Source organism: Palaemon carinicauda, chromosome 2, assembly GCF_036898095.1.
Source record: "Palaemon carinicauda isolate YSFRI2023 chromosome 2, ASM3689809v2, whole genome shotgun sequence".
Classification (NCBI taxonomy): Eukaryota; Metazoa; Arthropoda; class Malacostraca; order Decapoda; family Palaemonidae; genus Palaemon; species Palaemon carinicauda.
The window spans coordinates 134119417-134131176 of NC_090726.1; the positions used below are offsets into that span (position 1 = coordinate 134119417).

The 11760-nt window shown below is 47.3% G+C and overlaps 1 protein-coding gene and 1 pseudogene across 1 annotated transcript; both read left to right on the plus strand.

Moving 5' to 3' along the window:
* Nucleotides 1-4648: 4648 nt before the first annotated feature.
* On the plus strand, nucleotides 4649-4767 carry LOC137630169 (5S ribosomal RNA; annotated as a pseudogene).
* Nucleotides 4768-8104: 3337 nt separating this feature from the next.
* Nucleotides 8105-8746, plus strand: LOC137620224 (T-cell immunomodulatory protein). The gene is made up of 2 exons (XM_068350463.1): nucleotides 8105-8125; nucleotides 8231-8746. Exons 1-2 carry the CDS (start codon nucleotides 8105-8107, stop codon nucleotides 8744-8746), a joined length of 537 nt encoding a protein of 178 aa, XP_068206564.1.
* Nucleotides 8747-11760: the final 3014 nt, after the last annotated feature.

The window sequence follows — 11760 nt, forward strand, 5'->3', positions numbered from 1 at the left end:
GTCTTTACTTAATCACTTACTTTTCTTTTACTCAATATATATGTAAACATTTTCTCATGTTTATGTATATATTTGAGTATAGAAATCAGTAAGTTTCCTTTTCAGAGTTTGTGCTTGTGTGTGTAGTGTACGATATCTCCTTGGAGCCCTCGGCAGTAAGGCCACTATGGTGTAATTTCATGGGTCGCGATCGAGTTTGACTTCGGTCTTTCTCTCTCTCTCTCTTGAGGTCGTTCACCCTTTTACTACGTTACTTACTACGCCTTTGTAGCCTCCTTCCCGTGTGGGGGGGTTGCTACGCCGTACGTTTTGTCTCAATTAGTTTATGAATCTAATTGTATTTGTTGATTCTTCAGCTTTGTAGAACGATTCCTTTCGGGGTTTTCGTTCTTTCTTTAGTGTTCATTCATTTTTTTTTTAATTACATAATTACATAGTTACATAATTATAATTGTTATAATTCTGTGTTGGTTACAGCTCTCCTTCCGTGAGTGTAAGTGGTTGTGAGGGCACGTGCCTGTTGTGTAATTCTTGTGTTCTTTTCCCTCGGGTTTCCTCTTCGGAGCCTTCCCGGGGGAATGAATGTTAACTAATGATTTTGTTTTATTTTGTTACAGCTACCGATCTAGTTCGTTTCTGTAATGTGACTACGGAGTGAGCTGTCTTGTTGAGGCCTGGGGTTTCGGCTGTTGCTGCCTCCCATATAGATCTTCGTCAGGGGCGTGTTCTTCTTCTGGAAGTACTCCCGTGATGATTGACAGCTCTCCAGTTCATTTTAGAACACTCAGGAGGCTCGCCTCCTTGGGTGGGTAACTTTCCTTCCGAGGGAAGTTTTTCCTGTCCAGGCTTGAGTTTTTCCCCCTTTTGGGGGGTTCTTCTCTTGCCCTTTTTTTCGTGCGACTATGTTCTTGGTGCTGAGCGGTCGCACCTGCAGTTACGCTCAAGGGGCTGGGCAACTGCAGGAGCCCCTCTTCGGAGGATTGCTCCTTTTAGGTCACTGGTTGACCCGTCTCTTCTACGAAGTGTTTCTCTTTCGTTCGCGAGACAGTACACTCATAGAGACTCCTCTTCGGAGGACTCTTCTGCTGTTGTTGCTGTTGGCCTCCTTCGCCGTAAGGCTCACCGTCCGCTACGTCGTAAGGGCCTCCCTTCTCCCTATAAGGGTGCTAAGAGGCGCCTTTTTGAATCTCCGTATGCAGCCTACAACTCCTTCTTCTTGATCTTCGCCCCTGGTGCAGATGGACAGCAGTCTGACCTCGTCTTCCGACGGGCAACGGTCTTCCCGACGGACAACGGTCTTCCGACGGACAACGGTCTTCCGACGGACAACGGTCTTCCGACGAAGATCGGTCTCCCGACGGACAGACAACGGTCTTCCGACGGACTTCAGTCTCCTGACGGACAACGATCCCTTCGGGGCAAAGGGTTGCCTCCCATGGGGGTTCTTCCCTTGCGTGTCAGGGTTCCCCTGCGCGCCCTTCTGCTGTGTTCTCTCCTGCTCAGTGTTAGCGCACAGGCGCTCTCCTGCTCTCCTGCTCAGTGTTAGCGCACAGGCGCTCTCTTGCTCATCAGCGCTTTCCTGATCACTAGCGCTCTCCTGTTCGCCAGCGCTCTCTTGGATGATCATCTCTGCTGTTCCTGTTGGTTCCTGTTACGCGCCCTCTGCGCCCACGTTCGCCCTCGCGATCTAGAACTTCGGTTCAGATCTTGGACAAGGACTCTTCTTCTACGCACAGGCTTCCATGCGTTGCCTTCTGTTCGCCAGCGATCTCCAGCTCGCCAGCGACCATAGACGCGTCAACGTTCGCCTGCTCGTTAGCGATCTCCTACGCATCAACGATCGCCATCGATCTGCCACGCGTGTCAGTTTCCCTGGACACCATCAGTAGCGATCTAGCGCTCGCCCGCTGTGGATCACGATCTCTGGTAGCTGAGTCTTGCCGTAGATCTTCCTCCTGCTCGCCAGCGCTCACCTTTACTTTTGTCCTTCTGTGCGCCAGCTTTCTTCTCGCCAGCACACATCTGCGCGCCCTTTTCTGCCACGCATCAATGGGCGCCAACGGTTTTTCTGACCGTCAAGGATCGCCTGATTAACAGCTTGCCTCAGCGCTCACCTTCCTGATGCACCTGCGCGCCTTCTGTTAGCGCGATGCGCGCTAACCATCACTAGTCTCTCTCGCGTTGGCAATCGCCTACGCGCCCTCGCGATTCTTCACCTGCGCGCTAGCGTTTTGTTAACGCACCACCGCTCGCCACCGCGCCGGCGCTTGCCGACGCGCCATAGCTTGCCGACGCGCCATAGCTTGCCGACGCGCCATAGCTTGCCGACGCGCCATAGCTTGCCGACGCGCCATCGCTTGCCGACGCGCCATCGCTTGCCAACGTGCCTTCACTCGCCTACGGGCTATCGCTCGCCAGAACGCGCCATTGCTCGTCAACGCGCCATCGCCCGCCTACGCGTCATCGGTCTCCCGACCGCCTGCGCTCACCAGCGCGCCCACGTGCCTGCGTGTCCGCGCGACCGCACGCCCACGTGCCCGTGCGCCACCGCGCAGATCCTCTCCAATGTTCGCCCACACGCGAACCATCGGTTTTCCATCGCGCGGACGGACGGTGCTCCGTCGCGCGGGCCGGCGGTGCTCCGTCGCGCGGGCCGGCGGTGCTCCGTCGCGCGGGCCGGCGGTGCTCCGTCGCGCGGGCCGGCGGTGCTCCGTCGCGCGGGCCGGCGGTGCTCCGTCGCGCGGGCCGGCGGTGCTCCGTCGCGCGGGCCGCGGGGCTCCGTCGCGCGGGCCGCGGGGCTCCGTCGCGCGGGCCGCGGGGCTCCGTCGCGCGGGCCGGCGGTGCTCCGTCGCGCGGGCCGCGGGGCTCCGTCGCGGGGGCCGACGGTGCTCCGTCGCGCGAGCCTACGGTGTTTCGTCGCGTGAACGTCGGCTTGATTCCTGCAGTATCCATCGCTCGCCGATCACCAGCTCTCGCCCTTCCTACCACGCTCGCCCTCCTTCTACGCTCCTTCACGCACTTTCGTTTGCGTTCCTGCATGGGCGCTTCCACGTTTGGCCACGGGCAAACCATTGATTTACCTTCGCGCGAGCGCCAGGGCGATTGCGACCGCGATTCCCGTTGGGGTTTCGCAGCATGGCCAGCCTGGCGAGTCTTCTGGAGCGTATTTCCAGAACACGGCCTCACCCCGTAAACGCAGAGCATGGCACATGCAAGAACAGGAAGAATCTTCAGGGAAGTCTGAGCAACATTCTTCTTTCCAGAACCTGGGTTAGCCCTTCCCCGTCATTCCCTGGAAGGGTTTTGCCAGGGAGTTTTCCGTTCGAGATTTCTCCATCGGCCAAGGGGTGACTGGTTTACCCCTTCCTCTGCTCCATCTCGTGAAAGGAGCTTACCAGGTCTTTTCCCTCCTCAGTTGCGACCCGAGGTTTTGTTCAAGAAAGCTACAGGAAGATCATGGGTACTTTCCTACTCTCGGGCTCAAGCACCTTGGCGTTTCGTCGCCAAGTTTCGAACTTGCGGGCAAGCTCGATGTTGGATATCTGGACGCAATGACCTAGGGCTTCCTTTCGGGTGTCTCATCCGTGGATGTCGACAACCTCAGACACCCTTCCATCCTTGGGGAGAGCTTGTTTGTGCCCAAGGACAGAGACATAGACAGCGATTGTGCGGAGGAAGGCGACTTCCGTTTCCACTCCTCCAAGGCGTTTTCTTCCAGACCCTGCAGGGCTCCAGCGCCTCTTTCTTTCAGCCTCGTCGGCCTAAGTTTTTGGACCGGCTACGACAACTGAGACAAGGTGTCCAATAGCAGTCCCCTCCTGTCAGGAACAGGTAGCACAGGAGGCTCTCCCGGGGGGGCATAATCCTAGAGGGAGCGGCAGAGTTCACGAACTCTAGGATTGGCTACCCCCTCCCCGTGCAGGTTTCACGCTGGGAGGATGCCTAAGGTTACTCATCCGGATAACAGCTTCCCGATGCCGATTCCTGCACGATCTCCGTGATCAGCCAAGGATATCGCGCCTGCCGTCTCTGTCAGCGAATTCAGTGTCTCTGAACCTCTATGCCATAGGGTCGGTAAGAGTTTGCCCGTTTGGGCAGAATGATCCTCCATAGGATCGTCGACGGCTTCACCCCCCGGCTTCTTCAGTCGATCCTTTCTCGTAGGAAAGTATCTGAGACGAGAATTCCATAGTCGACCTCTCAGCTCTGATCAAGTTTGTCGAACAAACTTCGTCCAGCGTGGAACAGCGGAATCGATCAGACTGGTAACGAGGCGACAGGACTCCTTAGGCCCTGGATCGGAAGGACTGGTATTTTCAGTTTCCATTCCATCCATCTTCCAGGAATCTCTTGGAATTCAGCCTAGACTACAGGTATTCCTGCTTAAGGTGCAGTGTGGCGATCCCGCCGTGGCATCGCAGGTTTTTCCCCAGAGAACTCTCCCTGCTTTTCTCATGGCCACTCAGGAGCAGGCTTCCGCCTCCTTCGCCTTTTGGAGGTCTGGTCAACTCCGGTAAGCTCGGGTTCGACCTTCTTCAACGCCGGGACAAGCTTCCGGATCCTTACCATGAGTGGGGTTTCATGGTAATTTGCTAGGAGCCTTCTCTTCTTCGGCCTCAACATCTGGAGTATCTAGCCATGATTTTGAGTCAACGGCCATACCACGTTGGAAACCCCGCTTCTCGTCCGTCCAGCGAGGTTAAGCAACGTCGGTTCTGGTCGGTACTTGGATGGGTGACCGCCTGGGGACGCCAGATTCTGTTGACGCCTCCTCCGAGCCTTCCCTTCAGTGTACTGTGGCAAGGCTGAGGAGAATCGCAGTCCCTGTTTTCAGTCAGGCAGAGCTTTCAGCCCTACCTTGGAACGTTTCCTAGGTCTCTTTTCCTCATTGACCCGTAAGTTCCGAATGGTCGCCTCAGGGGTGGCCCAAGTTCCGGTGGTTTCAAAGCAACGATTAACCGGACTTTCTGGCCCCTATGGGACCAGCGGAACGATTAGACTTGCAATGGTTGTTGACCTATGGAACCTCTTGATGGGAGTGGATATCCTCGTCCTTTCCCCACATTTTTGATGCGGTTCTCGGACTCATCAAAGAAAAGGGGGGGGGGCATGTTCCGGTCCAGGCCTATGGTCAGGACCTGAAGGATACCTCTCCATCATTCAGGCAGGCTTAGGGGCCGTAGTCTGGCCCCTCTACAGATCCTACAGCTCCTGCTGAGTCGCTCCGTGCTCTTCGACTTCATGGTACTGGCGTGTTCTAACCACCAAGGGACGCATTTTCATAACTTCGCATCTTGCAGTAGAGATACTGAGATGATTTGAGATCCTCTCAATACCACCATCGGCTCGCTCATTCCGGGCAGAGGAATGTTCTCTCCGACTATCTGAGCAGAGCCTCGTAGAAAGAGTGTACCTGGGGGTCTTTGGCCTTGAGTAACCAGCAATTCCTGGCCTGGGGGACCTGATTGCAACAACTTGGAACCTCAAGCTTCCGCTGTTCTTCCCCCCAGCCTCAGACCCCGAGACTCTTTGGCAAGATGCATTCCGGTGATGGTGGGACAACATCGACGCCTGCGTCTTCCCTCCTTTGTTTTCTGTTGAGAATGGGTCTCAACAAGACCAGGTTGTCTGTCAACCTTTCAATGGCCCTAAGAGCTCCACTGGGACTTTACGCAGAACGGTTTCCGGACCCTCTGCTTTCCCTGACGGAATTCCCGGGAGAGCTTCTCCCACGGCACAGGCTACTCAAACAACCACACTGCAACATCTTTCACGAGCCGGGGCGTCGCTTCGGCTTCATGCCTGGAGACACTACACCTCCTCCTCAAGAAGAGATAACCCGCTACAGTCGCGGGGCGGAGGTCGCGTCATCTGCGATAGTCATCCGCAGGGGTCTTCCAGGCGAAGTGGAGAGTCTTCTGTGGTTGGTGTCGTGGGAGATATACCTCTTCCCTTGAGGCCTCTTCTCCAGCAATAACGAACTTATTGCTTTACGGCGGGAGGAAACTCCTTTCCGCTCTCGGCAATGTAGCCTGTCGCTCAGCCTTTTCCTGACCTTCAGGCTGAAAGGAATAACTTTTTCCTTCCCGCTGGACCTTTCCTCGCTCATGCGAAGCTGCGAACGTCCCTGCCCTAGTCGGAGTGAGACCTCCACCATGGAACATGGCTCGGACTTTTTAGTCCCTTAAGAGATCTTCTCAAGACCCTTTACGTCAGGCCTCTGATCGTATTCCGTCTTGGGTCTCCTGCTCACTCTGGCCGCGGCCAGTGTGTAAGCAATCTTCTTGGTCTCGTACGACTCCGCCCTTTCTAAGGAATGGGGGAAGGCAATATTCAGGTTCGCTCCTGAGTTGTTGGCTAGACTCAGAATCTTGGGGACCCGGCCCTTCGGTCCAATTCCTTCAAGATTTCGAGTCACCATTCTGTATCTGATGACCCAAAACCTTCTCCTTCTTGCCAGTAAAGGAATCGAGGGGTTATCTTTGGGAACAGCTGCAGTTTGTCCTCACGTGCAGCCGGGTTGGGAGCACAAGAAGGACACGGGGGAGAGTCACCAGTATACCTCTTCAGCTCGGACTCAAGGACATTCATCTCGACCTGAATCCAGACCCTCCCCCGTCACGTCGCCTTACAGCACGATGTCAGATACATCGCAACGTCCCTCGCCTTTGAGTAATACTACTCTGTGACGCAGGTGCTACAAGCTGGAGTCTGGAAGCGTCTAATGACCTTCGCAGCCCGCTTCCTGCAGGGCGTGACCCACAGGAGTATCGATACGTTTCTATCTCTCTGTGGTGTCGACACAACAGCTGGTCTAACCTCAGGCTCCTTTTTGGACAGGTAGCAGAAGGTTGAAGGCATTGTTATCAGGTTTTAGTCTGCATGAACGAAAGAAGTATGTCTGGCCCTTACTTCTTTCTTGATCATCCCCTCTACTGGGAAGCAGCATCCTGGTCTCTGCATAGCTGACCTCAAACCTCTGCAGGTAAACCATGCTTCCTTGTGTTCCGAGTATTGAGTCAATACTGTCGCGTCCCCCATACCCTGACGAGGTGGTATTGGGAACGTCCTAACCCAGAGTTCCTTCTGGAATTCCAGGTCAACTGCCTAGGACGGGTCACACTTCTTCCTTCACACACAAGCTTATGTAGGCCACACGGTTCCTTGCGGAGCAAGGAACTTGTGAGGTGCAGGGACTCCTTTTCTCGAGTGTATGGCTGGGGACTTTCCACCCTTCCTAAGGGGTAAGTCACCCAATGTAAATAGCGTGGTTTGTATTTCGGTTACGGAACAAATGACAAATTCGAAGATAATTTGTATTTTTCCTAACCATACAAACCTTAGCTATTTACATATATTTGCGCGTCAGCCCTGTCCCCCAAGACAAGTCCTACCTCTAAGTGAAAGTGAAGCATTCACCGGTGTCTGGGGGGGGGGAGGGGTAGCTAGCTACCACTCCCCTACCCCCCTGCTAACTAGCGCGGGGGTAATACACCCTCGTTAAATTCTAATGGCTCGCCATTTCAGCTACGCTAAAAGGTAAACCCAATGTAAATAGCTAAGGTTTGTATGGTTAGGAAAAATACAAATTATCTTCGAATTTGTCATATTTGGCACAGCTACAAATCTTAGATTTTGCACAGCCATGATAATGAGAGAATTGATAGAAGACAGTGACGCGTAGTGTATGTTTGAGATTGTTTCCAATTTATGTTGGCTATTTAATGTAGCCTAGTCTATAAATGATTGATGTGAATTTTGGTAGGCTAATCATTTGTTATACATATCATTTGTAAATCATTGAATCTGTGATTAGCATAGCATTTGCTGAAGTAAGTTCTTTGTTACATAACTTCCCTAGGTTTCTACTCTTGGCACTTAACAAAACCTATTTAGCCTAGGGTAAGCTTGTTTTTCATGCCAGCTGGAAATAACTTGATTTTATCCTATTTCACCACAGTAATTGGCTTCGTGATGTTTGCCTTGCAGTACTTAGACAAAACCCTTTTGTGTAATACCTCATTGCCATTTTTTTTTTTTTTTTTTTTTGCCTAGGTCTTTGTCAAAATTGTTAAGCCATTTCATATAAAGTACTCAGAAGAATATGGAGGTTCATAATTATCAGGTACTGTATGTACTTGGGATATAGAGCTTCATAATTATTTAGTATTACATATATTCAATCTATTAGTATTTTATTTTTTAATAATTTTGTTGGTTTCTTGTGCAGGTTCTTATCACCACTGGCCGCTGCTATGGAGAGGACTGTGCCTTGAATAACATTGCCTATGGGACAAATCAGCCTGGTCCCTCTATTACATATTCTATTACAACTGCAGATGGGAGTAACCAGTGCTCTAAAGCAACGCAGCTTCATCAGTCTGCTCATCACTCCTTACAACTGCCCTACACTGTGTTCGGCCTTGGTCGTAACTGGAATTTTGTTGAAGTTATGAAAGTTGGAATACCTCGTGGAAATAACTCTGTAACTTTGACTAGTAGTTTCACTCAGATCATTCCCAACTCTCAGCTGATTGTTATTCCATACCCAATGGTAAACCCTGATCGATGGGTTAGTAAATTGTTCATAACTCCAAGCAAAGCAATGCTTATGACAGCAGGCTCTCTTATTGGTACATGTCTGTTTGTTGCAATTATTATTGGTATACTTCATCATCGGGAGAAACAACAAGATAAGAGAGAAAAACAACAAGAGGCTCATAAATTCCACTTTGATGCTATGTAGTGTATTTCATTACTGGGTAAAAGGAAAAGTGTTTGGACATCATACAAATCAGTATTTGATTTATCAGTTTTAATTGGGAAACCAAAACCAGTCTCATTAGTTATAGTGGACTTAATAAATGTTATTTCTGTTTCTTTTATATCTCTGCTATTGTTTTGTGATTTTCTGAATTTGTATATATTCTTTATAAAGTGGTGTTTATTTCTGAGAGCACCTTTGAACATTTTCAAATTGTTTGGTTTGAAGGATTTCTGCTCTCAAAGTTGTGATTGCCCTTTTGGGTTAATTATGATGCTGCAGTAATTTATTCTATACATGTATAACTATAAACTAGCTTATGAAGTAACTATGTTACCTCATAACTATTATGATAACATGAAATTCATTTACAGTTTTGATTTAAATTGTTGATATAATAACTGAAGCATCTAGTCAGTTAGTGTTTACATTATGTATTTCAATAAGTGGAATTTTGCTGTGATACTGTACAATATAAAGAATTTTATGAGGTCTTTCCTATTTTTAAAGGCCTGAGAAAGGTTATATGATTAAAATTAAGGGGAAATACAATTTACTTTATTATTTTTGCATATGCAAAGATCTGAGGATTGCACATATGTAATACTCTTATCATTGTTCTAGTTTAATGATACAGTATTGCAGTATTCTGTCTCATAAAGGAGAAGTCTGAACATATTAAAAAGAATTAAAATAGGTGCAAAGTCAAATGCAAATTGATTAAGTTCTTTATTTAAAAGATTTTATTATGGACTAATAGTTGTAAAAGTTCTTGATACATATGTAGGGTAGCTTACCAGAAGTAGCAAGTTTTGTAATAGGGTGGGGGATTATGAGCTGGAAGCCTATGTTAGTTATCCTGAATTTAAAAAATCTTTCAACTTGAGAACCCGTTATTGGAATATGTCTCATTCTCATTGAGGGCACTTAATGTACTCCTTCAATATAATAGTTTGATTTTATCTTAATTGGCTTCCAAATCCAGCAAACCTTTAATAAAGAATATAATTTTGAACTTAATGATTATTTGTTTAATTTTAAAAGTATATTACAAAAATGTAAGGAAACCCTTGAAATGCAAAATAGTTTAAATTGTAAGAGCTCTAAAACTGCTTTAATCCTTCAGGGTATATCATTATTTGGCATTGTCTTATGAGCAGCATTGTATATGCTTAAGTCAGACCTTTACCTTTAACTACCATTGATACGGTCGGGTTTTTATTAAACATAGTTTTTTATAAACAAATGTATCATTCATATTTTGCCCTACAATTGGGTCTGCAGATGTTCAAACACTGCATATCTTCTAATGTTCAGAAGTGTAAAACAGTCATCCAATATGTCAGTCACCTGCTTTATTTCTTTTGTGTTTCCAGAAAAATCAACAGGGAGTCCTTGTGAGGAGGAATTTTTTTTTTTTTATATATAGAAAGGATGAATTTGTATAATTTTTTTTTTTCCAAAAATGATTTGTGTCATAATAAACTGATCATCCATATTTACTGTATCTAATTTCAATTAAGGAAGGGGGTTCAAGCTACTGAAAATCCCCAAGATTATTAGCAGTTCTTCAGGGGTCTGTATCAAGCCAAGCTCTTACAGATTTTGATAAAATTAAGTTTTTATTCCTTAGTTATAAAGAGTCTGTAAGTAGTGAAGAGCATCTATTAAAGAATATGAGTTTCATGTATGAATTGGTGGCCTTTGAGTAGATAGTAATGGTTTCCATAAATGATAAACATAGATATTGGTACCCCAGATATTCTATGTATCAGGATACCATAAGGAGGGGAATGTGCATAGGATGAAGACTCCTTTATATCCTTACGAGGAGGTATCTACTATAAGTGCATTTTCTTGACATCTATATTCTGTTTGAAAACCAATAGTGTTGATAGATGTCCACCACTTGAGCCAATAGGAGGTTGTATTCTTTGTAATCTGTTCCCTGGTCTGACCTGTTGATAAAATAGTCAGGAGAAAATAACCTATTTTCCTTAGTCTTTAAATTGAAGGTGGATGGCTATAATGGGTCCAAAGCAGAAAATTCTCTTTGTTAGAGGTGAAAGAATGGCAAAGTGAGCTGGATACTAGAAGAATACATCTTTTCCATGAAATTGGGTGCAAGAATACTTAATAAATGACAGTCTCTCCATTCAAGTTACTCTTGGAGTGCATGAACCTCACATACTCTTCAAGATGCGAAGGATATTAGTCTCAAAAGTAAGGTCTCCGGTGACTATGAGGCATCTTGTAAGAGCTCATATGAGGCTCTGATCGGGCTGTTTAAAACTAGTGTCAGGTCCAACTTTGTTGACTTCATTGTCCGTTGAGAAATATCCATGTGAAAATGCTGAAATTAATCTTTTAAGATTAACTAGTCTTCCTAAGGGTAATTGTAGGACCAGAAATACTTAGATTAGCTAACCTGTAAACTTTTAATTGCAAAAACTGTGGCTACCTATGGAGCCTTAGGAACAGAAAAAAGTATCCTAACTGAGGGATACAGGCATATGCTGAATTAATATCTCTCATTACAGAAGCTATTAGAAGTTATTGGTAAAAGATTTATGCAGTCTGGAGATACCTTCTGATGCTTCTAAGGAGAACCATCTCATGAGACTTTGTTGGATAGTTCCCATACCGGAAGTTGAAGCATGTTGGAGTTTAGTTGACATCTCCAGACATTCTTGTTTTTTCAAATAAGCACTGGAAGATAAGAAAATACCTCTTGTTGACACCAGAATGACTTGATTGTTATCCTCAGGTTTGTCGTTGTAAAGTGTAACTTCTATGCAATTTCATGGCCCAGGTTCTCTAGGTCTAGGAATGTGAACTTCTTATAATGTTCAATAGGCATTCCAGCAGTTGGAGGAATACAGGTCAGAAAATATGTGTGACTTCTCAGTACAACCACAGGGTTTCTCAAAGTTGCACCTTGTTCACCCTGTGCTGAACCACAAGACCCAAATTCTATAAATAAAAAAAAAAAAAAA